Here is a 27,257-nt window from a genome sequence, read left to right as displayed (position 1 = left end):
TATTTTCTGCTAAATGATAATAACCTTGGTTTTAAAAAAGCAAAACAATGAGTTAGTTTTAATGATTGATAAATGATACATTTATTGATGTTCACTGAGCAACAAAACATTTGAACATCATTATTATTATTTCACATCATATTTGTTGTCTGCAGTGACAGCAGACACTCAGCTGCACACATAACACAGGAAGCTAGCAATAACTGATCAATACCTCATCAGCACAGACTGTGGCTCCACATGCTAACATTAGCTTTGATATCAGCTTTCCTCTCCTGTAGCTGAGTGTCATCTCCGTTAGCTTTAAGCTAACACTTAAGCTACAGCACAGTTACCATGGTGATGGTCGTGTGGATGGAGCGTTTTCATCTCACTCAGCTCTGTTGATAAATACATGATGATTCTGATTCCTCCACCAGCAGGGTTCTGCTGAGAGCTGAGGATGTGATGCTCAGTCATTGTTCTTTGCTTTGTGTTCTTTGAGTCCGAGTCTGACAGTTCAGGCAAGGCGAGGAACCAGCTGCTCCTCACAAACTTTTTACAGGAGTTCTGCGTGTTCTTTATTGGTCACACAGGTCACAGGCGAAGCAATCGTTTGGCAAATATATTCACTGTAGAACCCTGCAGAGAAGCAGGGTCAGGATTAGGCTGATTGTAGAGAACCTGACGGAGAACTTTCTGGTGAGCCCTGGTTTGGAGTGAGGGATGTTATCAGGGTTCTATTAGTCAGCGTTGGTTCTAGTTTACAAGAGAAGACGTGATGTTAAAGAGTGAACATGCAGAAGCGAGTGTGTGTTCTGTGAATGATCTAGAATCTCATTTTGGAACAAAGGTTTTATAGAGTTCTCAGCACAGAAATGTTCAGGAACTTAATGACCTGGTTCTATGAGTCTGAGCTGGTCTATAGAACAGTTAGGAGCTTTAGATTTGAGCCCTCAAGGTGGAGAACATTCTGTCTTTACTGTAGAAGGTTGAGTGGAGATCCCTGGTTCTAGAACTGTTCTGTAGAGTTCTATGTCGAGGTCAGGACTGGTTGTAGTTATGAGAAGTTGTCGTGGAACACATAGATATCGGTTCTAGATCTGTTGTAGGAGTTAATTACAGAATTCCCAGCACAGAAATCTGACCAAAATTAGTGAAAGAATTTTGAAGAATTAATTTAGGGTACTACAGTCGGTGTTGTTTAAGGTCTCCTGTGACAATTCTAGAACACCTCTGTGCAGAGTTCCCTCCATAAACTCAGTGCAGAAGTGCCAAAACATCAGAACTTCTAGAACTCTTGGAGAACATTTGGAGGAGCATTTCTAGATGTCTAAGATGAAGACAGGTGATAGAAGAACTCTAGATAGGGAAGGTTATGCAGGGTTGTGTGGGTTCAGTGTGGTGGTAGAACACACACATCCAACCTTGATGTTTGTTCTGGAAGTCATTGAGAAGGTTCTAGACCTGGTGAGTGTCTGTGATGCAGAACTCCAGACAGATGATATTTTAGGTGAAAGAAACAGGTCAGTGTTCATCCGTCCATCAGAGGGTTCTAGAAGGGCATTCCTCCAGAGATCTGGCGGGCCACCTGCTCGTCCGGGCTCTCCTCCTTGTCCTTCCTCTCCTGGTTCCAGTCTTTCAGACCCTCTGGCAGAGTTGTGTCTTCGTCAACGCCCCCCGTTCCCTCCACAAACTCCTCATATGTCGACTTCTCTGCAAACGGACGCTTGCCCAGCAGCTCCAACATGTCGCTCTTATCTAGAACCTCCTTCTCCAGCAGTCGCAGCGCCACCTGCAGGAAAGAACAGGGTCAGATCTATGCAGGAAGTTTGTCTGTGTTGTGAATGACCTAGAACGACAAGGTTCTACAAATCAGGGCAGAGCTTTGTGAACCACTAGTTTGGAACATTTTTCTAATTTTCAGCTCAGAAATCTTCCAGAACTCGATGAGACCCAATGTTCTCCCGCTAGAACATTTCAGTACTTTGATAATAATCCACTACGTCAGCTGTGTTCTCTCAAATGCCTGGACAGATTTCTCCTGAGAGAGACAATATTGTCTCATCTCAGCTGAAATGTGAGCTTTGTGGCGTTCTCATCACAGAATTGTTCTATAGCTTAATGTCAGGGTTCTATGTGTCTGAGCTGGTTCTAGTTTATAAAGGAGAGGTTTTGTTAAAGATGCAGATAAGAACCCTGCTTTGCAGTACTGGAAACCTGCTGGTGGTGTTCTCCAAGTTGTTTCTAGAAACCACAGAATGGAGTATGATGTGAAGCACTGTAACAGAACGGTTAAAGAATTTCCCATTCTACAGGTTTCTTCATTAATAAGTGGTTCTACTTTATGGGGAAATTTAGGAGAGGCCCTATTTCCTGAACCACCTGGACTGGAGAGGTTCTCAGTGATAATCTAGAAGATTACTGGTACAGACAAAGATTTTAAAGAATGGGACAAATTTATCTCAGGATACATTTGGCAGGGGACAAGACCCCAAATAAGATTTAAAACTCCTCAACTGCCTAGAGACAAAGGGGGGGTAGCGCTACCAAGAGTTACTATCAGGCTGCACAGTTAAAAACTTTGTGGAATGTATGCAATCCTGCCAACAGTGCAAGATGGAAGGACATTGAATGTCTCACATCAAACGCACATGTTCCAATACAAGCAATATTAAATGATAAAAAATTGAGGGAAAATCTTCAAGAGGAGTTAAATCCTTGGCTGGGGTTATCCTTAAATATATGGTTTGAGATTATTTTAAAGAACAATTTGATTGAGCAGAGCAAGGTACTGCGATGGATCGCACATGATTCAGACTTCACACCAAACACAACAGATAGATTCAGTAGATGGGAAGTAGCACCAAAATATTTTGGGAGCTTTTTAAAAAGAAGGCCATCAAAAGCTTTCAGGATCTAAAAAATCAATACGGATTAAACAATCAAGATTTATACAGATATTTACAGATGCGGCATTATATGGAGCAAAATATAAAAAAGGTTAATTTGGATGAGCTAGGGTCTGGAATTATTAGATTATTCATCTCATTTTATGATTCAGACGAAGGCAAGACATTAATCACAAATTTATGTAAAGAAATTGAAAGATTAAAGTAAATGTTGTATATATAATACAACATATATAAAAGAAAAGTGGGAAAAAGAGGCAGGAAGGATGTTACAAGAGGAGGAATGGGGGATGGTAAATGAAGGACAGTGGAAAACAACATGCTCCCTCTCATGGAGAGAGTATGGCTGAAGAACATTGTAAGATACTTTATTACACCAGCACAACAGAAATCTCGAGACACAAGATGTTGGAGACTTTGTGGGGAGAATAAAGCTGATCATTTTCATATCTTTTGGGGATGCCCCTGTATTCTACCCTATTGGCAGGAGTTACAGAGGAGTATGGAAAACACTCTGAAAGTGCACATTCCACTTAAATTTGAAGCATTATATTTGGGAAAAGACAACCCAGAGATTACAGGGTCAGGAGGAAAATACATATTTCGAATAATACAGGTGGCTGCTAAAAAAGCCATCACCAGAAAATGGCTAAAAACTGATCCACCAAAAATGGAGGATTGGGTAGAGAAAATGCTCAATATTTATAGAAAGGAGAAGCTGACTTTCTCAACTAGACTAAAAACAGAGACTTTTAAAAATTCATGGGGAAACTGGGTTAATTTTGTGTCTCCATTGAGAGCAGACTTTGTGCAGTAAGGACAATGTGTATGGTAGATTACTTACCCCTTGGTTCAAGCTCCAGGCTTGTTCATATGTTTATATGTTTATTATGTTTACACTCCAACAGGAGAAAAGGGACATTGTAAGAGAGGTGTGAAAACAAGGAGAGGAGTGAAAAAAGATTTTTTTTTCCTTCACATTTACTCTACTGTAGCTTTCTTTGAGAATGTCAGTCTATCTATGTCTCTGCTCCCTGGTGGTAGTATAGGAATTTTTTATACTGTGGAAATTTTTTAATGTAAAATGTGGAAAACATAAATTTTAAATAAATAAATAAATAAATAAATAAATACAAAAAAAAAAGAAGAAGATTACTGGTACCTTCTCCACCTCAGCCTTCTTGTCGGTCAGCAGGCGGTGGGTTCTCTGGTACGCCTCACTGATCAGAACTCGGACCTCGGTGTCAATGAGACGAGCAGTAGCTTCGCTATACGGTTTCTCCAGAACCATCTCACCCTGCCGTGGGAGGTCGAAGGACACCTGACCCACCTTCGGATTCATCCCAAACTGAACGATCTGTAGCAGAACACAGGAACCAGGAAATCAGACAGTAAGAGGGAACATCCCGCTGCAACAAAACTCTTCATGTTTCAGTTCATCGCCTGCTCATCATTTTCAAACACCCTCAGTGTTTGAACAGCATTTCAATACTTTTGCTTCAGTCTATCAAAAATCTCTCATGTTTACAGTAAACTCTAGAACGTTGACCGGACAGACAGCTGAAGGAGGACGAACACAATACTGAGATATGTTATTTATCTGTTCCACCGACGTCAGCATCTGCCAGCAAAACAACACTTTTACATTCAATCTAATGTGAAGAGAAACATTTTAACTGATGGTGTCAGACAGTATGTCTCTGCTCACCTGTGTGACCTCTGACCTGAGTGACCTCTGACCTGTGTGACCTCTGACCTGTGTGACCTGAGTGACCTCTGTGCCCTCTGACCTGTGCGTAGGCACTCTGGGTGACCTTTCGGAGGTCGTCCTGAGCTCCGGTGGTAATGCGTCCGAAGAAGATCTCCTCGGAGACTCGGCCTCCCAGAGTCATACACATGCGGTCCAGCAGCTGCTCCTTGGTGTACAGGTACTGCTCTTTGGGCAGGTACTGAGCGTAACCAAGACCCTTCCCTCTGGGGATGATGGACACCTGCACAGGTCACAACGACAGCACCACACTCATTAACAGTTGACTAATATATCGGTTTCAGTGACCATGAAACCAAAAACTCAACTTAAAACGATATTCCAGTCTAAGTTTAATCCATGGTCTAACACACTGTGACACCGAGAGACCCCCCCCTCGAGAGAATAAGCTTGCAGGCGGCTAGCTTACGTAGTTTTAACAACTTCAGAAATGACTGCACGATAACAATACACTGCAGTATACGCCTCAAACAAGAAACCGCCATCATAAAGCCACAAATAATGTTCAGAACAGCACCAAACTTCAGCACCAGTACAAATAGAATCTCCACCTCTGCTCCACATAGCAGCTGAGGCTCATGGGTATTACAGTGTTTAGAGTGATGAGTCAGACACAGTGAGGCTGTTGGACAGACAACATGGAGAAGATTGCCTCTACCAGACAGAGCAGAACTTCACCTTCAGCAGAGGGTCGGCGTGCTCCAGGAACCATCCAGCAATGGCGTGACCTGCCTCGTGATACGCCACCGTCTTCTTCTCCTCCGGCTGCAGGACCTGAGTCTTCTTCTCCAGACCTCCAACACAAACAGGAAGTGCTCAGTCTCAGCACTTAACACTCAAACATGGTTCTCTCAGTTAGGTGGAAACTCACCTCCGATGACTCTTTCGATAGCCTGTTCGAAATGTTTCTGGTTGATGGCGTCTGAAAGGTGGCGAGCAGCGATCAGAGCTGCCTCGTTACAAACATTAGCAATGTCGGCGCCTGACATAAAACAGGGAGAAGAAGCTCAAAGAGTAAACAAGGTTCCAGCTGTGATGGAAAGAATGTCTGACAGCAAGTCTACCTGAGAATCCAGGTGTGAGGGCAGCCATCTTCCTCGCCAGAGAGTCTTTGTCCAGGTCAGTGTCCAACTTCAGAGGACGCAGGTGGACTTTAAAGATGGACGCTCGACCTTTGATATCAGGAGGACCTGAGGCGGCAGACAGAGTCTGTTAAAGCTGATCATCATGTTTGATTATGCTGCTGTCACACATTGACTGTGAATGGCTCGTCTGCATCAGAGGAAACGATCTGATGCGTTACTATAGAATACAGACAGATATCATATATATCATCTGCTCTGTCCTCTAGCTGACTCTCAGGAAGTCACAGCTGTCACCTAAAACCTTCAAATCTGATCATTTTATTTTCTCATCTATCTCATTTTAATATCAGAAAACTCAAGAGCACAAACCAGTTTATCACCAAACAGATGAACATACATATTTAGAAGAACATCGTACGACATCAACGACGTGACGTGTGTTCACTTCATGCCATCATTTAAACAAGTTTCCTCATTAGGTAAGATTAAATATCTTCACGCTGTGACCCTGACACACACAGATCACGAACCAGCCCTTCACTGTTCTCACCTAACCAGTGATAAAGAAACATCTGCAGGATCAAACCACAGATTCTCACCGATGTAAATCTGTCTGTCAAAGCGTCCAGGTCTCATCAGAGCCGGATCCAGGATGTCCGGCCTGTTGGTTCCTGCCAGAACCACAACGTTGGTCGCCGTGTTGAACCCTAAAGAAAAGAGAGGAGTGAGACATCCCACTTCCTGTCACTTCACTCTTTGATGATCGATAAAGTTACTTTGGAGCTACAAACTGAAACCTTCTGACGTCGCTGAACAGCTCCGTTGTATCAGTTGATGATTGTGTCATTGAGGTATTTAAGGTCAATTAAACACACTAAGGCGTCTGTAACAGATAATCTGAAAGACTCAATGGCTTCTCAAACAAAACAAAAGTCATTTTTATCTTTAAACCCTCTTTGATTTACATTTTTAGGTAAGAATGATGCAATGTCCTGATGCTGTTGTGTATTCTCAGAGCTTCTGATGAAAGTGTTCATGTAAGGGATAATGCCCGACGAGGTGTCCGTAATCAGGAATTAATGGAAGACGCAGAGGCCATTAATTCCTGATTATGGACACCTCAAAGGACATTATCCCGCTTATACCATGGTCACTTGCCAAAGAAAAGAAATTTAGACCATTAATTTATATTTTCGTGCGTTTTACAATCAAAATATAAATATTTTCACAAGCCATAACTAAGTTTCCCTGGTAATGCCTGAGGGTTTGACTAATACCTGGAACAATCAGGACTCTCCAGTAAGGTTCTTATGCAATGGAGACGTTGTTCACTCCTCCAGTAAACAGGACAGACCATAGATACGACTTGGCAGCAGGAGATATTCTAGTCTGCTCAGCGACGAGCCAGAAAGCTAATGCTATGCTAGTAAGATTCAAAGTCAATAACATTGCATACAGTTGACAGACAGTAAATATACTTTGACTGTATGCTGACAACAAGACCAGCTAACTAACTAGTCGTGTCATTGTCCCCAAATCAATATCAAGATTTTCACAAACAAATGATCGGCCGTGTGTAATGTTACTGTGGTCGCAGCCTGAAGTAGAGAGCTGAACAGCGAATGGGATGTGAGATTATTTGCTTATGTGATACAAAGTATGAGTAAGTTTAGAGGGGAAATGTACTTTCTGCAGCTTGTGTGTTAAGGCCCCCACACACCATCCGGACTCAAACCAACAGCCAACTGCCTTATCCGACCGCTCTGTTGCCTCCCGTCCGACCCGTTCGGCAGAAAAGCTGTATTGAACACACCGCTTCGACGTGCTGCCAGCTCCACAGTAGTCTGTACGTTCTGCGCTACGCAAAACACAATAAGCGGGTGGCTGGACGAGAGGTTTATGCACGTAACTCTCTTTAGTTTCGATCGAAACGAAACTTAACTATTTCAGACAAAAACAGCTGCATACTAAACATGCAGCGAGGCACAAACGAACACAGATTAATTCGTCCTGAACGGACATAACAACTAGTCTTGTGCCAGGACTGCAAAGCATGACAACAGGGAATGACGGAACGGAATGAATAGAAAAACAAAGTGCACAGTATTCCTCCCCTCCCACACGCCGCGCTGATTCGCTAGCACACAACCAATCAGAGAATCCAATGACTCAGACGTCAGACAGCCCTCCTCCTCAGACTTCGCAGGCTGAATCGGAGCAGACGACGCCCGATTGGCTCCGAAAGCTTCACCGAACAGATTTGTTCCCGACCTCGTCTGAGTCTCAACAAACGCCTCAAGCGTCCAACGGTTGGGCCGGTGTGTTCCTGCCTTTACAGTCGCCACCCTGTGGTGTTCAGAGGATAAGGCACTGAAGGACTGCCGGACTGCACTCAGTGTTGGACATAAAGTACTCAGATTTGGTACACCAGCTTGCACATTAATTTAGAGCGGTGAACAGACAATTTGACTGAACTACTTAGTAGATGTCCATGGACACCCATGTTAATGGACACCCTGCAGCCAATCAGAATCAAGTATTCCCCCAGACCATGGTATAAGTGATGTTACCGTGTGCGTTCTGTGGTGTTTAAATGTTCTTACAAATGAAGGCTCTCTGGCTGCAGACACAGAACGTTTGTTCCTGTGTTAAACAACATGTTCTTTTTCAGGTGAAGCTCTGAATGTGGATTTGACCCTTTCAGACACTCACCGTCCATCTCCACCAGCAGCTGGTTCAGTGTGTTCTCCTGCTCGCTCTGTCCTCCAAAGTTTCCCCGTCCTCGTTTCCGTCCCACTGCGTCGATCTCGTCGATGAACAGTATACAGGGAGCGTTCTTCCTCGCCATAACGAACAGATCTCTGACCTGTACAAGAGGTGACATCAGGATAACTCTGAGACAAACTTTGCTTGGCCTCGGAGTGTGTGTGTGTGTGTGTGTGTGTGTGTGTGTGTGTCTCACTCTGGCAGGGCCAACGCCCACGAACATCTCCAGGAACTCAGAGCCGTTGACAGTGATGAAGGGTACGTTGGCTTCACCAGCCGTCGCTTTGGCCAGCAGAGTCTTTCCTGTTCCGGGAGGGCCCGTTAAAATGGCTCCCTACACACACAATAAACACAAAACACACATACTGATACACACTGAGGACCTGTCAAGATGTTCATGGCCTTCCTTCACCTGGTGGGGGACCTCATCGTCTACGGTACCTTGGGGATTTTGGCGCCCAGGTCCTGGTACTGTTTGGGGTTCTTTAGGAAATTGACGAACTCCATGATCTCCAGCTTGGCCTCCTCGCAGCCCGCCACATCTTTGAACTTTACATCGATCTCGTCTTTCAGGATCTTCGCCGTCGTCTCGCTGACACTGAACAATCCTCCCATCCCCCGACCAGGCCGCCCCGCCCCTGCTGGGCCACGCCGCACCATGAACAGCAAGAACCCAATGATGAGCACCGTGGGGAGCATGCTCAGCAGAAAGGTTCTGGAGAGGACGGACAAACGTTACACACAGTATAACAGATATTCATATCTACATGAACCAGTTTATCATGTTGCTGCTCACCCATCACTCTCGGTGGAATACACCACCGGCAGTCTGTTTTCTCCTTCGATGCCGAGCTCGTACTGTGCCGTCTCCAGATTCCTCTCAAACGTATCCACACTGCCGATGTTGAACCACACGTACTGTAACACGCCACACACCAACAAACAGACTCAGTCTCCTGCCGCCCTTTTTAAAAACTGCCTTCTTTGCATTGAATCGTCAGTATAGAAAATGTTACAACGTCAGAAGTGTCAAACAGGTCTCCTCACAATTTGGGGTCCAGTATCTTGCTCAGGGACATCTTTATTTTATCGCTCTTACCAGATTATAGATTTGAGCATCAAGGAAATAAAATAAAAATTAAAGACTTTAAAGGAAGTTTCAACTGTGCGACATGTTTTAATGACAAGAACTGTAAAGTTCACACATAAAAACTTGGACATTTAATTAAAAGATTGATTTTAAATCAGAATGAATAGTCACTCACTCCATCCAACGGCGTCTTCCCAGGCGAGAAAACCACTTTAACATAACGCTTGTTGACGACTTCTAACCGCTCCACCTGAAGGATGAAACACAGACTGTGATCCGCAGGAGTCTCATTACAGATGATAGAACCTTCGGAACATGCAATCAAATATTAACCAAATATATGTTTACACACAAGATACAATCAAGGCGACAAATGTAACCTGAGAAGGTCAAACAATGATTAGCGTCACATGATGAGATATGCATGATGAGGATCACATTAATGACATTAAGAGGATGACAGGATCTGGCATCAAAGTGAAGGTACTGTCCTCACCACTCCTTTGGACAGGTAGTTGTTGACAAAGTCTTTCCAGGTGACCTCTCGTCCTGCGTCCCTGAAGAAGAAGAGATAGGTGCAGGTTGTCCAGAATGTCGCTGCGCTCAGAAGTAACAACCGAAACTCTTTATCATCCCAGGGAACATCACCCTGAAACAAACACAACCTGAGGTCAGATCCACACCTGTCAGCCCAGGTGAGCACGGCTGACAGCTGAATGACACCTGTATAGGTTGAGCTGAGCTGATCTGCTTCTCCAACCACACTGACCTTCTGCAGACGGCTGTACCAGTGTGACTCCTCCCTACGGCCTCCTCGTTTTCCTCCTCCTCCTCCTCCTCCTCCTCCTCCTCCTCCACCTCCCCCTGACCGTTCGGAGGCTTTTTGAGTGTTGGCAGGTTCTGCTTCTGAGAACAGAGCAAACAATAGTCCATCAATCAGGTAAATAATGGAAAACCTCAACAGATTCAGTCAGTAGATGTTAGAAGTTCCTACCATTACTCGCTGCCTCAGTTTCAGTGTTTTTTGGAGTTTTCTGACTTTCTGGAAAATATTTCTCAAAACCTGAAAATAGAAAACAAAACCAAACATGTTTGAACTTGTTGACCATCTCTCTCACACACACACACACACACACACACACACACACACACACACACCTTTAGGCGGTCTGGAGCTAAGTCTTCTGTAGGCTCCCAGCAGGTCACTCAGCAGGCTCCGCCCACTGTCTACTGGTTCCACCGTGCTGGGACACATCACCTGAGTGGCAGGACACAAGTCTTCATTGATCAGCCAATCAGCAACTTGAGTCAATAAAATAAACTTTATTCACAGGAGAGAGCCCTCCTCTGGACATACAGACAGGAAGTAGATCAATAAAGTACACTTTCAATGTATTACAACATCATCACACCTCCAGTGAAATCAGAGTTGCAGCTAACGAGTTCAATCAGACACTGAGATGACACTAGAAGGCTGACTGACATTTATGAACCTGTGGGCTTTGCAGCGACACCAGAAGAACCTGGTGATTACATGTCAGCTTTTACTACGACTGAAATACTACTTCAACATGAAGACAAGTGTTGTTCTCCAGCAGCAGGACCTGACCTGGATCTGCACCGCATCTGGGTTCTAATCTGATCACAGTGATCAGCTCTCAGTCCAGTTCACGGCTACATGAACCTGTGTCAGAGTGACCGCAGGGATGTGATGTCACTTCCTGCTCTGTGTGAAACAAACCCGTTGCTGCTCGATTTGCAGAATTACCAAGAAGGTCCAAAGAATGCAGAATGAGTCAGAGACAGAGTTTCACAGAGTTTATAAAGTGTCTCCAACTCAACAACTCACTAAACTGACACATTTGTTGAGGGAGTCTGGACATATAAATACACACACACACACACACACACACACACACACACACACACACACACACACCTCGTCTACCCGTTAAATAACGACAACAGTGTAAAAACAGTGACTCCGCACAAACAGACGAACTTGGGACTCCGGGGCACCTGAGGCCTGGTCGGGTCGGTAGCCGAACACTGAGGAGTTCTTCCTCCCGTCAAGGTTCCTCTGTGACAGTCAGAGGTTACTAAACGCTACATGAGTCAAAGACAACAAGAGCAGCAGCAGCGTCACACAGGTGAGTGTAGGTGACGTCACACACAGGTGGTTAGACAGGCCTGCTGTTCAGACCTGTCAGCGGCTCAGCGCTAGAAGCTTGTTTTGGCCGCTGTCCCTGTTAGCACCATTAGCATGTTAAGCACCTACCAGCCTGGCCGGAGCGCCGGAGGGCAGCAGCAGCCGGAACATGTTCCTGCAGCCGGCGGACAGCCGCAGGTAGCGGTGAGCCATCCTCACAGCGGAGCGTCACCGGCAGGACCGGCAAAGAGCAGCGGGAACAGCCTCTACACACGACTCAAGTTCAATACCGCTGTTCCGTAATCACACCGCGCCGCCATCTTTCCTCCAGCGCGCTCTTCTTCTGTGGTTTTCAGCACGTTTGTACGTCACTGGGCTCCATAGCGCCCTCCGCATGATGAAGGGTTAGGGAGACTAATGCGCCCCCAACTGTATTAAAATTAATTAATTTATTAATTCATTATTTGATGAATCACCAAAGATTAAATGAAATATTACACGTCAAAGTTTATTTTAAAAAGTGTTGATAAAATATGATATAATAATGGTAACAACAGTAAAATGCAATTAAACATCTATACAAAATATAGATGTTTAATTAAAACAAATAAAAGGTTATGATAAAAATAAAATACATTTTAAAAGCATGAACATTAAAACCATAAAATGACTCCGTCACACCTCAGACAGAAATACTGCACCTTTTACTCCAACGCATTTATCTGACATCAGTGAAACAGTAAACATTTACTTTACGGACATTCAAGGGCTTCTCATAGTCCAGACTGATCCACAGACCCGGGTCAGCTCTGAGCCTGGGCTGAGGGTCTGCACTGTGACAGACCTGGTTATTGTCACACAGGACACTTTTACCTACAACACTGATCATCTGCAGCTTGTTCATACGGTGCTATCACTGCAGGAGCTTTCATTCTTCTTAGTTCTGCTGTCACAGTGGAGGAGCAGGAGGCTCATTCTGCTGCCTGATGACCTAAAAAGAAGAGTATGAGTTCACACACACACACACACACACACACACACACACACACACACACACACACACACACACACACACTGAACACAGCAATCAAAGTGTTATTTAGTTCCTGATCAGTAATTAAGATGATATTGATCTGCGGTCCTGATCAGGTCGTGGTGATGAGAGGGTTACAGGTTTGTGGAGCAGCAGACAGGGGGCGCTGTTAATCTGTCCCCCCTCTCCTCGAGATGCATGCCGGGTAGATGAGGATGGCGTCTGCGGGCTGTGTGGAGGAATGAGACGGCTGACCGCTGACTGTTTCCCCGGTGAACCCGCACCGTCTGCGGCCTCAGGTTTCTCAGCGGAGCGGAGCTGCAGGTGTTTCTGAGCTATGAGGTAAACACAGCGCCGCTGTCAGCCTCAGATAGCTCGCCTAACCCGGGATACAACTGGGCTAAATATCCGGCTAATAACCGGGTTAAGGACATACGGATGCTAACATGCTAACAGATCAGCTGGATGATAGCTAGTTTAGGTTAGCTAAGCTTACAGTTGAAAGCAGTTTAACTTGTAGTCTCAGCTAGCATGCTGTAATGTAGTTTACCTGTGTAGTGTGTGACCTCAGTTAGCTTCATGTCATTAAACCGTTTGATTGAATTAGCCGACATTGCTGCTAACAGTCTGGCTAACTTTCGCCTATCAGCTGCTCTGACAACCTGAAAAAAACAGGAACGACAAATGAGTTATGACGTCATCACATGGTGTTGACTTGTGTAGTGACGTGTCTGTGTCGGCGCTGACACCGCAGCAGGAGGGTGAACCGGCCAACTAGCCGGCTGGATGCTAACGTTAGCTTGTGGGCCTGAGCTGAGTGCAGCTGACTGGTGAACAGGTGAGCCGCTGATCACTTCTGATTCTGACGTCATTTAACTGAATACAGGTTACCTCACAGTGAGACTGTGCCTTCAGTCACTTCTGACATCAGAGTGTGCGCCAGTAAAACCATTTAACCAGTAAAACAGTAAACCCAGCTGCTGAGTGTGTCCCAGTGGACCTGTCTAACTGCTGATGTGTGAGACTAGCCCGTTCACACAGAGGCTGCAGATTCAAATTGACGTTACGTGATGATGTCATGATGGTGATGTCTGTGTTTCCAACATGTTTCCCGGGTGTCCTCCTGTTAATCTGAACATGAACCTGCTGACAGTTTATAATCAATGGGATGCTGTTATAATGTGTAGTGATGGAGATCCTGACCCACCAAACAATCTGAAAAGTGGCAGTTATGTTTTTCACTCTAAACTACATAATTATATAAACACCATCAGTAAACAGGAGGCTGTCTGACTCTGTCACTGCAGGAGGGCTGACTGTCGCTGTGACAACAGTAACTACAATAACACAAACACTCGGTGAGTTAAAGTTTTTTGCCAGTGGCAGATGCTGTTTTTCAGACAGAAATGTGATGAAGAGTCAGGAGGACAGACAGGACAGACACTCCTCCACGTATAACTGCAGTATTTTTTCCTCATAAGTTGCCAAAAACGATTACAGTTACCATGTTACTGTTGTTTGTTCATGTCACGTTAAGTTATGGGACATTTCTCTTTTATTTGATGAGTGAAGAACCTGATCATCTGCCAGACTGTTGAGTTGTTAAAAACCTGGTTTAGGGGGCTTGGGGAGTTTTTTTTCTTACATTTGTTTATTTTTGGCTCAAGATGTTGTGTCAAGAAGAAGTCTGAAGGAGTCTCATGGATGGGCAAATGAGGTTGTGTTTGAAGGTTTGAAGGTGGGACGTCAGGGGTATTTATGTTTGTTGTGAAATTCGATATTCCAGGGTATAATTGGCCTTTTTTGACTTTTTTTGATTTGGCCATTATATTTCACCTTAAAAACTATTTACTTTGCTTTGCTTGATGTTATTTTTTTCAGCTCAACCTCATATGTGTGACTGTACAGTTATTGATTCATTTTGACATACTGTATTAACACAATGGACCTAAAATCACAAAAAATATTTAATCCGAGTAAGAAAAAGTTAGATTTTTTACCGTGGAAACCATAAATATGTTTAATGAACCATTTATATTACATATAATGCAAATATAAATTGTTGTTTGCTAAATTTGTGTATATGTGTTAATTAGTTATATGTAACTAATTACATTTAAATGCAGGCAATGCCTCAGGCTTAGGCCTCCCTCAGCTCCTTCCAGCTGCACTGCCTGCTCCACATTCAGCATCTCCTCATTGTTTTGACTCCCAACACAAAAAAAACAACTCCACTACAGACTAAACACACCACATCAAACACTACATAACACACTAACTATACACTCCAGACACGCTATATGTCACAAAACTCGCTGTCTCTGTCGCCGTCACTGCTGCTGTCACTCTTTTGCCTCCTTGCCTCCCACAAATTCCCCTGTTCCTCAGCAACCAAATCACATGGTTTGCCATATAATTTTGTGATTGGTTGGTATGGTGCCTTTTTCCACAAATGCCTGCAAGCACTTGCTGCTTGCGGACACAGACAGAGTTATACAGAATTTATCAAGTGTCTCCAACTTGACTCACTAAACTGACACATTTGTTAAGGGAGTCTGGACACAGACACACGCACAAACACACACACACAGATTCCTTGCTTTTATAGAGAGAGATGAGCTGTTGGGGAAGTTTTGTGCTCTGTGGGGGAGGATGAGGAGTTGGATGTACATCTCTGAATCTCTCTTTGTCTTGTTGGTGGTGTTTTTGTTGTCCTGAAGCAGGTGAAAGAGTGATTTTATTTGCTTCTTGAAGAGGCTGAATGAATCTCTCCTTTTCTCCTGCAGGAGCGTCATGTTGTCTCCTCCTGGTGTCCTAGCTGTTGGACGATGCTGTGTTTTTCCACTGGGTGGCGCCTCTTGAGCCGAGCTCCACGCCGCCCTCCCTGCCCCCACTGCCCCATTGCTTGCTCTGTTGCCATGTACGCCACCCGCCTCTACAGTACTGCAGGAGGAGGAGGCAGTGGTGGAGGTGGTGGGGTCAAACAGGGACGGAGGGCGGGGCTCGCCATGCTCGAGGCGCCCCACCACCCTCAGCCAGCCCCACCTACCCCCACCTACCCCTTGTACCAGGGCCGCCCTGACACCCATCGAGGAGCACACTACCACCACCACTACCACCCACACCCCCACCCTCACCCCCACCCCCACCCCCACCCACAGCCCACCCACCTGGCCCCTCCGCCGCTTCCCCCACACTACCAGCACCACTCCCACTTTCACGTGTATGGCGGTGGGACAGCAACCGGAGGGGCATCTGCTGCCAACAGCAAAAAGAAGACGTGGAACTTCATCCACGAGAAGATGAGCTACGACACATTCTTCACTATGAAGCGGCTGATAGAGCGCTCACGACGTCCTGACGAGGTGCTGCGCTGGGTAACCCAGAACCCTGCCAAGATCTCCCACAACCACTACCCCGTCGCCCTGCAGAAGATCGGGCAGCTGCTACAGGCCACGTGCCCACCACGAGGAGGAGGGGGAGACACGGACACGGACCCTGTGGGAGGAGGAGGAGGAGGAGCTGCTGCTGCTGCTGCTGCAGCAGCAGAGGGCGGAGACGCACGTCAGATTCTGGAGCATCAAGACTTTCAGACACTCTGTAACGCCATTGTCAACGACTGCGCCAAGTTTGACAACTTCAGCATTGTCAACTGCCTGTATGCCGTGGCTGCGCTTGGTGAGTCATCGAGATGTCATCAGAAATGTATGAGACGTTGTGTAGTGGTCTCAGGTGTTTAGGTCTCAGGTGTGTTGATGTGTCTGCTCTCTGTAGGTCTTGCCAGTGACTCTCAGGTGGTACAGGTGCTAGAGGCAGAGTCTCAGTCCAGACTGAACCAGTTTAACCAGAAGGATGTGTCCATGGTGTTCAGCTCCAGCATGAAGCTCCACCCGGGCAGTCAACACCCTTTGACCGAGGCCTGCCTGGCGGGCCTGGAGAAGAACCTGGAGAGAGAGCGCCACCCTCAGACACTCTTCCTGCTTCTGTCATACTACAGACTGAAGTGGCGCTCACTGCAGCCACTGGAAGCTGGTGCAGCTGCAGGGGGCACTAATGCCGCCACCACCAACAGTAACAATACACCTTCAAATCCTGAACAGCTGCTCGCCAACAGGTGTGTAAAAAGTATTTATAGTCTGTGTATAGTATTTATTTGTGTGTGTGTGTATGTGTGTGTGTGCAGCACAGTCTTCAATCCTCAGTCAAACCCACACACAACAGAGCTCCACCCTCAGTCTAACACACACAGCAGAGCTCCACCCTCGCTGGTTTATCAGAGTGAAACTCATTAAACCCACTTTGTTTCTGCATATACGACCTCTGTGTCTTCATCGTTTCTCAGGAAGATCCTTCGTCTGGTCAAACACACCCTGGCGAGTGTCAGTGGTGTTCGTGACCAGGAGATGGCGCTGCTGGATGAGATGTTGGCAGCGTGTGCTCGAGAGGCAAGCAACAAGAGTCTGGAGCTGATCTTCAGTTCTCACCTGTTCTACCAGAACAGACAGGAGAGGTTCATCAGCAGCCTGGCAGGTACAGCCTGATCACATGACACACAGGATTAATCAGAGGTGTACTTATTGTGTGGCCAGCTGATCATGTGACCTCCTCTCTGACAGAGGAGCTGCCAAAGAAAGTAGACAGCATCACTCCGTACACGATGGCTCTTATCGCCAAGTACATCGCTCGCCATCGCCTCAGAGAGACACGGCTGCTTGACACCATTGCAGACTTCCTGGTGAAGAAGGCTGAGTACCTGGACAGTAAGGTGTGGGTCGACAGGTGCTCTTGTGGTTTACTGTGTGTGTGTACAGGACTCTGCAAGCGTCTGTGTGTGTGTGGGTCCTCAGGTGATCCAGAAGCTGGTGTTTCCGTTCAGCAGGATGAGCTACCGTCCCTCCAACGAGCAGCAGTTCTTCTCTCGGTTGGAGGAGGTGGTGGAGCTGAAAGCACTCAGTTCGCCACTCGCCACTGTCAACATCCTCATGTCTCTGTTCCAGCTGGGACATTTCCCTGGGCTGGTGCTGCACCGTGTCTTCTCCTCCGCCTTCATCAGTAACGTTACCAGTACGTGAACACAGCTCCACCAGTACAGAGCGCAGGTTTTATCAGTGGCTGCAGGAAATATTTTGTTTCTGTTATTTTGTCCACAGACAGTCCGTATGCTCTCATCGTCCGGCGGTACCTTTCTCTTCTCGATGCTGCGGTGGAACTTGAGTACCGCGACTACACCGGACCAAGACTGCAAGACGCCCACAAGGTCCTGATGTTTGACCACGCCTTGACTGCTGATGAGGTCAATCGCAAGTACAGGTAGTCACCAGACCCCTTTAAAAAATTTGGGATTTTAATAGTTGTTTGATTAAAACAAACTTAACAGGTTTGGCTAAACAACAGATTCTGACTCATTGTGTCCTTGTTGTAAATTCAGCATTAAATGTTTCAGCTGAAGTTGTTTGTCTCCTTGTAAAAAGTGTCAGTTTGTGGCAGCATGTCTGTACCAGCCTGTCTGCTTCTGTGTCTAAAGTGCTAAAGTCTTACCTGCCAACATTGATCAGCTGTTTGAACACACTGTTTACACTGATTTCACCATTTACACTCCATTTATGAAAGAAGAAACATGTTATTGATCTAAACATGTCACATGTTACAAAGACACTAAACAGGAACAATATAAGCGACTTCTTTGTCCCCGTGGAGAAAGTCCCCAGACTCCCTTAACAAATGTGTCAGTTTAGTGAGTTGTTGAGTTGGAGACACTTTATAAACTCTGTGAAACTCTGTCTCTGACTCATTCTGCATTATTGCGAGCCTGTTCTGATTTGTTTGAACTGGTCCTTCAGGTGAGTGACGGTTCTGTGCCAGTCCAGTTAAAACTGGTTCTGATCCGTTTGTGTCTTGTCAGTTATAAAGGTCTGGTGGCCGAGGCTCTAAGACAGCTGGTTGGAGAGCAGAACTACAAACAGGACGAAGTACTGCCCCCAGGGTACTACACAGGTACAATACACAAAGTACTACACACACAGTACTACATACTGACTGCTGTAATCTGAGTACCATCTGTTGGTCTCCAGACTTTGTGCTGTGGATGGACAGTTCTGGTCGGGTTCTTCCCATCAGGACCGGGTCTGGTCTGGCTTTAAGCATCGTTCCTCCCTCCTGCGTTGCTGTTGCAACCAAGCCAGCTGATGCCGCGGTTACCGTGGTGACCTCAGAGTTCCAGAAGTTCTCCCCATTTGTGGCCCTGGAGGAGGGGGCAGAGCAGCCATGTCAGGTGGGTGAGGCCATGGGGGGGTCCATGGAGCCCCGGTCCTTCCTGCCACATCACATCCGCAGCACGATGGTGGCCACGGCGGCCTCTGGGCCCCCGCGTGCCGGGACTAACGGCAGCCCCTTGGACTACGGCCCGTACTACGTCCCTGCGGCAGAATACTACTCCAGTCTGGCCAAAGAGCACTCTCTGGAGAGCCAGGACAGCTCCACACTCAGCAGCCCCCCCTCTGATGGCCTGGCCCAGCCAGGGGCCCCTGGGCCTACAGGGCCTGCCGCCTCAGACTCACTTTTCCAGTTCTCCATCAGGAAGATCCTGGAGGACGAGGGGGGTGCAGGGGGCCAGGGGACGGACTGTGAGCTTCCTGGGTTCTACGAAGACGTGACATATTCTGAGGGGGGCGGGGCAGACAGGGGGGCAGCGTCACCTCCGCAGCTTCATCCCCCGAACAGACCCGATACAGAGAGCCCCCCTACAGACCAGAGGAAGATCAGGAGGTGAGTCCAGAACCTGATCATACAGGGTCCACTGGTCAGAAGCTGGTCACAGTGTCGCCACAGTGATGTCACATCACATATTGATGACTATTGGTTGATCTGTCCTCTGCAGGGTTATCATGTCCGTCAATGATAAGTGGCACTACTGCCACAACTGTGAGGTTCTGGTCGGTTCCAGAGCCATGAGGGACCGGCACCTGAGGCTGCTGGGATACGTCATCTTGCAGGTGAGCTGCTTCACACCTGCAGGACTTTCTGTTTGATGACCAGCAGGCGGCGACTCACCTGCTTTCAGACAGACTGTGGAGGATGATGAGTTCAGGGTCTCCTTCCGACAGTTACTACACCTGTTCAGTGATGTAGATCAGAGGGCAGAGGATGTCTGTCTGTGTCTTCACATCATGTGACCCGCTGTCCTTGTTGTCCCCTCTCAGCTGCCGTACCACGAGCTGGAGAAGCTGAACGGCATCGAGGAGGTGAAGCAGTACCTGCACAAGAAGCTGCTGGACGTCCCGCTATGACGCTCTGTGTGTGTGTGTGTGTGTGTGTGTGTGTGTGTGTGTGTGTGTGTGTGTGTGTGTGTGTGTGTGTCCTGGTTCTGGGGTTGGATTGAGGTCAGAGGTCAAACATGAGTGAGGAAAAGAGCGACGACTTCCTCACTTAACTTCTTGTTTATTCAGATCACTGCTGCAGCGACCAGTTATTTAATCACTGAATCAGTTAATTTATCAGCTAATCAATATCTCGTTGGCAGCCAGTTTGAAAACAAGACAACACTTTTTATGAACACTTTTATAAAGCAGTGAGTGAGCAGTTTATCATCAACTGATGAAGGATTCTCATGAAGTGTAGCTGCAGCTGTAAACATTGAGGAGGTTGACTCAGACGCATCAGCTTTTAAAGGACATGTCCGCTGATTTCTGCCCGTTTTCCAATCAGATCAATGCGTTTCAGATTGATCTCTCTTCTGTTCATTTCTACAAACCTGCTGCAGAGAAATACATCCAGACTCACTTAGCAGAACTCCACCAGTCAACAACCAAACCTGTTCAGTTTTCACTGTATTTAAAGAAAAATTATTCATAAATTCTCAAATTCTTCCATTGTGTGTTGTTCAGGTACTTTCAGAAAATTAGAGCGCTGTGCAAAATTAAAATCATAAACACAAATAATCGTTAAACATGTACATTGAAAGTTCCCCATGTTAAAAATGTCCTTGAACGCACCATCAGGTGTGACAGTGGTTTGTATAGGAACATGGTCGCCAGAGGGAAACTAGCTGGTCCTTTAATGTGTCATCATGTTGCTTTGATGTGATTGGTCGCTGTGTGGATGAACAAACATATCTTTTTATAATGTTTGGTAACAACGATGATGATGATGATGATGCATGTGTGGACTTTGTTCTTTTGGGCGTCACTGTTTTATAAAACCAGATGATGGAGTTAGTTTTTCTGTGGAGAGAACGGGGGCTGTTGGGTACTGTAGTTCTGAGTGAAAGGAAAGTTGCCACGGTAACGTGGTGTGTGTGCCAAAGGCCTGGAGGACAACAAAGTGTGGGGGATAAATGTTGGGGTCAAAGGTCAGATTATTTATTTGTGTATCGGTGACGGACGGACTGAGAAGCTTGTTTATATAAATCTATTCATTCAAATGTCTATAAAACTGAAACCAAACTCCACTCGTCTGACGCTCGTTTTCATTTTCACTCACTGCTCCACAGGTGGATGGTCACAGGTGACAACTGGTCGGGTCCTTTTACTACTTCCTGTGCTTACAAGGGCTTTTTAAATTAAAGAACTTCAAAGTAAGGGCTTTAATTATTCAGATTCAAGAACACATGAAGGACCTGTGGCTGTCCTCAGGGTAAATAACTGTCAGTCATGATGTCACACTGATGTCACCTGACACTGTGACATCATGGTGTGTTAAGTGACAAACCAAATCAGACAACAGAAATCAGAAAAGTGCATTTATTATTTGTTAATAATTTTCCCAGGCAGGCGGCTGATTGGAGGCTGAACACTGGCCCCTCCCTCAGCGGTAACTAATAGCAAACAATAAGCTCCGCCCCTCCCCCTGCCTGTCAACTCTGTACAAACCCCGCCCACCGCCATTGCTCCAAGAAAGAAAACAAACGTCTCCGCCCGTCTAAAACGTCAGTCAGATAAAAACCAACAAACACTTGATAAAAACTGAAACAAATGTAACAAAACACTCCATCAGGCTCCGCCCCCTTCAGAGGGGAGATGGGAGGGGCCAGCACGACCGCAGTATGATGTCACCACTTCTCATTGGTCCGCTGGGATGATCAGCGTGCGAGGTGGCGTGGCCTGCACAGCCTGTCCTCTTCAATGAGGTGGAGGGGGCGGAGCTAGTCCGAGTCTGAGTCACTGGATTCTTCAGAGGAGCTCTGATCTTCGTCATCCTCGTCATCCTCTTCGTCATCTTCGTTCTGAGGAAATCACAAAACAGGAAGTGAAAGTCACACATTTTGTTTTGTTCGGTGGTTGCCATGGTGATTCTCACTTGTGTAAGATGTCATCAGGTCAAACATGAACATTAAACTTAATAATAATAATAATAATAATAATTCAACAGATTTTAATTGAATAATGAATGATGTCATCATGTTTTATGATTGAACACATTAATAGACAAAGTTTACAGCTGAGAGTTGCTGATGCTTCAGTCCCAGAATTTACTGCCTGATTTAATTTAATCAATTATAATCTGCCATCATTTATAAACTGATACTATGAATTAAACCATGGAGCCAATAATTAAACTACTTGTAACAAACACACTGACTTAAAATGATTGAAGTGAAACATTTTATCACTTCGATCATCAGTCCCACTCTGAGCACTGTCAAGGTTTGCAGGCTGATTTGATTTCTCACCTCGTCGTCGCTGTCCGTGGATCCTGACGTCTCATCATCTTCATCAGAGTCAGAAGAGTCGCTCTTCTCCTCTTCCTCGTCAGAGTCGGACATGTCCTGCTGAAAGACAGACAGACAGACGCCACCAAGGGCGTACATACACGTTCTGTTATAGGTTGAATAAAGTGTATGTTCAGTTTGTTGTTTAAGCGCAGCTCTGATCTGCACTGCCAATGTCCAGTAAAGGGACATTACGTCAAATATCATCATAATCAAAACCTTTAACACAGAAATAAATGTTTACCTGTGATCCCGACCCAATCAGCCTGTTGACATTTATATTTGTGACATTTACTGTTGACACTTCTGATGATTAGTTTTTAACTTGACTGATAATATTTTATTCAGATTTGTTTATATTTGAACACAGTGAAAACTTGTGTTTGTTGTGTGTTGTTGTGTTACCTTGGCTCGGTACGCCATGGCCCTCTTGGCCACACCAACTGTCTGTGCCGCAGCTCTTGAACTTGCTGCCTTCCCCTTAGCCGTCACACGGACTTTAGTTCCGGGACTGCTGCGGACTTTAGTGGTGCTGCGACGTTTCTGATGGAGAAAACAACAAACAAGCAAACAGGTGAACACACGGAAACACTGCTGAACGACACTGCTAACGCTACATTAGCTTAAAGACAGGAAATAAAAGTTGGTTTCATGTTCATGACAAAATATTTTGTGTTTGTTAACATTCAAATATTTTTGATGACTTGTGAACTTATACTATTGAACAACAGCTTTGCTATGCTAATGCTAAGCCATATTAGGTCATTTGACCCTAATACCATTTTGAGTCCTGTTAGCTTGTGTTCACCTTGCTAGTGTTAGCATGATGTCCTTTCTGTTAGCTGAGCTTGTTAATGTTATGTTAGCTTGTTTGTGCTGGATTAGCAACACTTCCATGATGTGGATTAAAATAAAGACTCACTGAGGAGGAGAACTCTTTATAGACGGCTCGATCCTGAGGAGACAGAGACTGCAGAGAGGAAACAATCAGACACACGATCAGCTTCTGCTCGTCTGTCAGGACTGAAGCAGCACATCAGACCGGATCAAAAGTCACACCGAACAAACTAGTTCAGAAATGTTCCTCATTAACGACAAGTTTACAGTCGGTGTGTTCAGTGACTTCACTTAACAAGAGACTAAATCTAAAATGTTATTTCTTGAATAAATCACATCAACACAGAAACATGACTTGAACAGACAGATTTAAGATATGAAATCATGAATGATTAAATCACTAATTGATCAGAAAATTAAATCAATGAGTTTGACTGATGTGAATGGGCTGAGGGCTGCTTGTTACCTTGACCCAGGCCTCCAGCTCGGCCTTGTACTCCACCTGCTGCTCCTCCACCAGCTTCTTGTACTTGTCTTTCTGACTCTGGCTCAGTTTGTGCCACCTCTTGCCGATCTCCACCATGCGCTCCTTCAGGCTGAAGTGGTTCAGCTCCCCGTTGGTCAGCAGCTCCTGGGAGAACATCTGATAGCCGCTCCTGTTGGACCGTCATGTCACAGACTTTAACCTTTGACCTCTGTCGCTCTTTTCATCTTATTCTAATTTTACAATGCAGTCTTCTCACGTGTGGATTTAGACTGTTTTTCAGATTTATCGGCTCCTGTTTCTAAACGGTGAAGATGATATTTAACCAAACAAGTGATCAGTGAACCCGCTCAGACTCAGTACTGATTCAGTTTCAGCTGGCATCAGGTGTCATTTATCATCTGACTCGGCAGAACCCTAAGTTTAGTTTTTGATTTTAAAACATGAACTTAGATTTTTCAGACTTCCACATGAATGTTTGTCCCATAGACATTTATTAGAATATTATCCTCCAGCCTGCGTTTCATTTAATAACCACGAAGGCGAGTCAGAACAGTTCTACCAGAACTGACATGTTAGTCAGCAACTAAAGTAGCTCAGCAAAAACCAGAGGAAGAACCTGGAGTACTGCTGCAGAGTGACACCACTGAGCCGTTACTAAAGCTTCTGGAGGACCAGAGGTCCAACGGGTATCAGCACCAGACTGAGTCTGTGAGGGTCAATCAGCAAGTTAATATGCAGATCAATAATGATCAATAATGATCCAGAATGAGAACGAGCTGCAGCTGTACTGACATCAGAAATCATCAGCTCAGAGCTGTTGTTATTCCAGAAGCAGCTGAACTCCTGCAGGGACATTAATGACCTGATCAATACTTCAGTACCACCATCGCCATGGCAACTGTCACGTGACGCGCTCACAGCTGACGGTGCTGCTGTCGATCAGTCGGACACTCACACTGGAGGTTTCTTTGGTTCTCCATCAAACTTGGGCTTCCTGTGACTCTGAGCTGCAGGCGGAGTCCTCATCTCCAACAGCTCCCTCTGCAGGACAGCAGCAGTCAGTACACAGAGACACAGAGAGAGAGAGACGGGGTCTCTGCAGGTTTGAACAAGTCAAATTTAAGAATTTTTAAGACCTTTTTAAAGACGACTCTGAACAAAATTTAAGACCTACACGAAATGCGAAAACATGGGGAAAAATGTCCCCGAATTACTTCAAAAAATTACTAAATCTATTGCCATTCACAGAGCAACTATATATATATATATATATAACCTTGTTTTTAAATGTTATTAGTTCTTATTTTAATCTGTTTTTCAGTTTGCTTTTTTTTGCTTTAGTTTAGTTTTTATCTGGGAATTTAATTTAGTTAACTATAATAACCCTGGTGTGTCTGTGCATCATATATATTCATATTCATATTCATTATGTACACAAACACGCACACGGTTTTCAAAATCGAAAGCACCTCCGCTTCAACGTTGGAGTTCAGCAGATGATGGTTTGAATGTCACTTGACTGTGAGACAGAAGAGGCAGCGCAGAGTTCAGGTCAAGCAGAACTGGACAACTTGGACCAGGAAGTGGTGACAAAGGCGTACAGAAGTGTGTGATTACGTGATTTCGCTGAAGACTTTTAGAAGCTAACTGGTGTTTTTCCGATTTTGTGCGTGACACCAGCGCTTTCACACCGAGTGTGCCCAAGTTGTGGGTCCTCTTGCAGAGCGCAAACTGAACTCAACTGAACTCAAGCCAACACTTGTTAAATTTACAGTTTCCCATAGTTGTAGCAGATTCTGTAGTCAAAGTCTTTCTGGAACTGGTGAAGTGTGCCGTGATAAATTCTGACCGGGATACTGGTAAAATGCCACTTATGTTCCAGGACATTTCAAAGAGAAGAACAACACACGGAGCTGACCGAGAATCTCACCAACACATTTCCCCAAAACAATAACAAAAAAACAAAAAAGGTGATGACGGAAGCGGTAAATGAAAGTAAGTATTTAAGACATAACTAAATGTAATTTAAGACCTATGTGCAAAATATGGATGCATTTAAGACTTTTTAAGGCCTTAATTTTACATACATGAATTTAAGACTTTTTAAGGATGCACGGATTCCCTGGAGGACACAGAGACACATCAGTGTCTAACTGAATGAGTCAAAGTGCCGTGGTTCCAGAAAAAACATTAACTAAAGATGTAAAGAATGATTAATGAGGGAAAAGTTTTGTTTTTTTCTGGCGTGGCTGCAGCCCCAGCAGGTAGTAGGCGGGGTCTGTTGGAGGGGGCGTGGCTCACTGACCACAGGATGGTACTGAACCTCGTAACGCTTCTGGTCCTCCGCTGCCTTCTTGATCCAGGGAATCTTCTCCTTCTTCTCCATCGATTTCCAGGCCGCCTCCATCCCCGACTGAGCCTTCCTGCGGTCGCTCTGAGGGACGAGTCACATGACCAGCAGGGGTCAGAGGTCAGGGGACAAAATACTGTAACAGTGTTCCAGTCAAACAGCTAATAATTCAGTCATCTAAACATAGTATAGGAGTTTAATCCTGATGTCTTTCTATGAGCTACACTGCCCGTCAGAGACAAGCCTCCCTGGTTGCCATGGCAACAGCTAACAAGCATCTTTCACGTGAACAGATAGAGAAATGAAGCGCACCCTGTATTTGGCCAGGTAGTCTCCGATCACGCTGTGCTGCCACATCTCCTCCGCTGTTTTTGGCGTTTCCGGAAGCTTCGCCGCCTTCTTCCCGTCCCGTCTCTCTTTTGGCAGACTGGCAGGGGCCCACTGCTCTGGCTCCGCCTCCCGACACTGTTCCTGGGTTGAGACCAGACAAACATCAGAACACCTGCTCAAAGGTGAGTCTGTGGGGGCTACAGCCAGTGATGACCTCACTGCTGAGGACACATACTCACCTTGACAGAAGGAGACCTGGCTCTGTGAGGGCTAGAGACCACGCCCCCTCCGGATTTGGCCCCGCCCAGTTTCTCCTCTGACATGACGCGGTCTCGTTCCTCCTCTGGGAGACTCTGAAACACAACTCAGCCTCATGAAGGCTTATTGTTTATTACATCATTGATCATTTTATTATTTAATTTAATTTAATTTAATTTAATTTAATTTAATTTAATATTTATTATTATTTATTATCTTATTCAGCATTTTATTTGTCAACTCTTCACGTGTGTGTGTGTGTGTGTGCGTGTGTGAGTCCAGACTGTTAGCAGTACAGCTAACAAGCTAATGGAGGTTAGAGAGCAGCTGGACATGTGACTGATGAACATCTCAATATTTTCATATTTTCATGAATTAAAGTTTAATTTCAACTAAATCAGAGTTGTTGAGTGTCGGAACGAACACAGACTTCAGTTTGACTCAAGTGTGTTCTGTGATGCTCTGTGAGGTGAAGGCAGTGATTTGTGGGAGGAGCCTGGCGTCTCT

General features: G+C 45.5%; 3 protein-coding genes and 1 long non-coding RNA gene across 11 annotated transcripts in view; 1 reads left to right on the top strand and 3 right to left on the bottom strand.

Annotated features, from left to right (window-relative positions):
- Positions 1-52: 52 nt before the first annotated feature.
- Positions 53-12,108, bottom strand: afg3l2 (AFG3-like AAA ATPase 2). Of its 2 annotated transcripts, none has more exons than XM_037084536.1 (17): positions 11,879-12,108; positions 10,759-10,858; positions 10,595-10,663; positions 10,370-10,506; positions 10,097-10,249; positions 9,776-9,850; positions 9,307-9,428; positions 8,952-9,225; positions 8,707-8,844; positions 8,457-8,610; positions 6,344-6,451; positions 5,724-5,849; positions 5,531-5,641; positions 5,338-5,453; positions 4,682-4,882; positions 4,054-4,248; positions 53-1,774 (listed from the first exon to the last, which is right to left on the bottom strand). In XM_037084536.1, the coding sequence occupies exons 1-17, from the start codon at positions 11,960-11,962 to the stop codon at positions 1,535-1,537; spliced, it is 2,403 nt and encodes an 800-aa protein (XP_036940431.1). In that variant the 5' UTR covers positions 11,963-12,108; the 3' UTR covers positions 53-1,534. The 2 variants fall into 2 exon arrangements, with proteins under 2 accessions (XP_036940431.1, XP_036940432.1); XM_037084537.1 differs by having other exon boundaries at positions 10,370-10,503.
- A 132-nt stretch (positions 12,109-12,240) lies between these two features.
- On the bottom strand, positions 12,241-13,492 carry LOC119011432. Its single transcript, XR_005072190.1, has 3 exons — positions 13,333-13,492; positions 12,921-13,117; positions 12,241-12,740 (listed from the first exon to the last, which is right to left on the bottom strand). It is a non-coding gene; the product is annotated as an uncharacterized LOC119011432 (long non-coding RNA).
- On the top strand, positions 12,985-21,228 carry fastk (Fas-activated serine/threonine kinase). 4 transcript variants are annotated; one of them, XM_037084534.1, is made up of 13 exons: positions 12,992-13,124; positions 13,506-13,620; positions 14,090-14,140; positions 15,569-16,460; positions 16,557-16,896; positions 17,125-17,312; positions 17,399-17,547; positions 17,630-17,846; positions 17,933-18,092; positions 18,685-18,776; positions 18,854-19,547; positions 19,660-19,774; positions 19,982-21,228. In XM_037084534.1, exons 4-13 carry the CDS (start codon positions 15,611-15,613, stop codon positions 20,066-20,068), a joined length of 2,892 nt encoding a protein of 963 aa, XP_036940429.1. In that variant the 5' UTR covers positions 12,992-13,124; positions 13,506-13,620; positions 14,090-14,140; positions 15,569-15,610; the 3' UTR covers positions 20,069-21,228. The 4 variants fall into 4 exon arrangements, with proteins under 4 accessions (XP_036940426.1, XP_036940428.1, XP_036940429.1 ...); XM_037084533.1 differs by lacking the exon at positions 13,506-13,620 and having other exon boundaries at positions 12,986-13,124; XM_037084535.1 differs by lacking the exon at positions 14,090-14,140.
- Positions 21,229-21,506: 278 nt separating this feature from the next.
- The window catches only part of ubtfl (upstream binding transcription factor, like), a 12,196-nt gene continuing 6,445 nt past the window's right edge, over positions 21,507-27,257 (bottom strand). Inside the window, exons 12-20 of one of the 4 annotated variants that reach the window (XM_037084539.1) lie at positions 26,732-26,845; positions 26,475-26,633; positions 26,118-26,246; positions 24,768-24,853; positions 23,792-23,981; positions 23,411-23,458; positions 22,894-23,031; positions 22,450-22,545; positions 21,507-22,002 (exon numbers count right to left, since the gene is read on the bottom strand). In XM_037084539.1, coding sequence (XP_036940434.1) covers positions 21,922-22,002; positions 22,450-22,545; positions 22,894-23,031; positions 23,411-23,458; positions 23,792-23,981; positions 24,768-24,853; positions 26,118-26,246; positions 26,475-26,633; positions 26,732-26,845 — 1,041 coding nt within the window. In that variant the 3' untranslated portion in view covers positions 21,507-21,921. Of the gene's footprint in view, positions 22,003-22,449; positions 22,549-22,893; positions 23,032-23,410; positions 23,459-23,791; positions 23,982-24,767; positions 24,854-26,117; positions 26,247-26,474; positions 26,634-26,731; positions 26,846-27,257 lie in introns of all 4 variants that reach the window. The other 3 variants (XM_037084540.1, XM_037084538.1, XM_037084541.1) reach the window with 3 other exon arrangements.

Source organism: Acanthopagrus latus, chromosome 21 (assembly GCF_904848185.1).
Source record: "Acanthopagrus latus isolate v.2019 chromosome 21, fAcaLat1.1, whole genome shotgun sequence".
Classification (NCBI taxonomy): Eukaryota; Metazoa; Chordata; class Actinopteri; order Spariformes; family Sparidae; genus Acanthopagrus; species Acanthopagrus latus.
Note: the sequence above shows the minus strand (reverse complement) of the source record. Positions and strands in the feature narration are given on the sequence as shown.

What these genes read in the sequence shown, in the direction of transcription:
- afg3l2 (XM_037084536.1), bottom strand. Translation starts at nt 11,962, where the DNA reads ATGGCTCACCGCTACCTGCGGCTGTCCGCCGGCTGCAGGAACATGTTC. An exon ending in CCGGCGCTCCGGCCAGGCTG is followed by an intron (nt 10,859 to 11,878) that starts GTAGGTGCTTAA and finishes CCTGCCACTCAG; the next exon opens with GTGATGTGTCCCAGCACGGT. An exon ending in ACTACCTGTCCAAAGGAGTG is followed by an intron (nt 9,851 to 10,096) that starts GTGAGGACAGTA and finishes TTCATCCTTCAG; the next exon opens with GTGGAGCGGTTAGAAGTCGT.
- fastk (XM_037084531.1), top strand. Translation starts at nt 15,611, where the DNA reads ATGCTGTGTTTTTCCACTGGGTGGCGCCTCTTGAGCCGAGCTCCACGC. An exon ending in GCCCCCAGGGTACTACACAG is followed by an intron (nt 18,777 to 18,853) that starts GTACAATACACA and finishes GTTGGTCTCCAG; the next exon opens with ACTTTGTGCTGTGGATGGAC. An exon ending in TGGGATACGTCATCTTGCAG is followed by an intron (nt 19,775 to 19,981) that starts GTGAGCTGCTTC and finishes GTCCCCTCTCAG; the next exon opens with CTGCCGTACCACGAGCTGGA.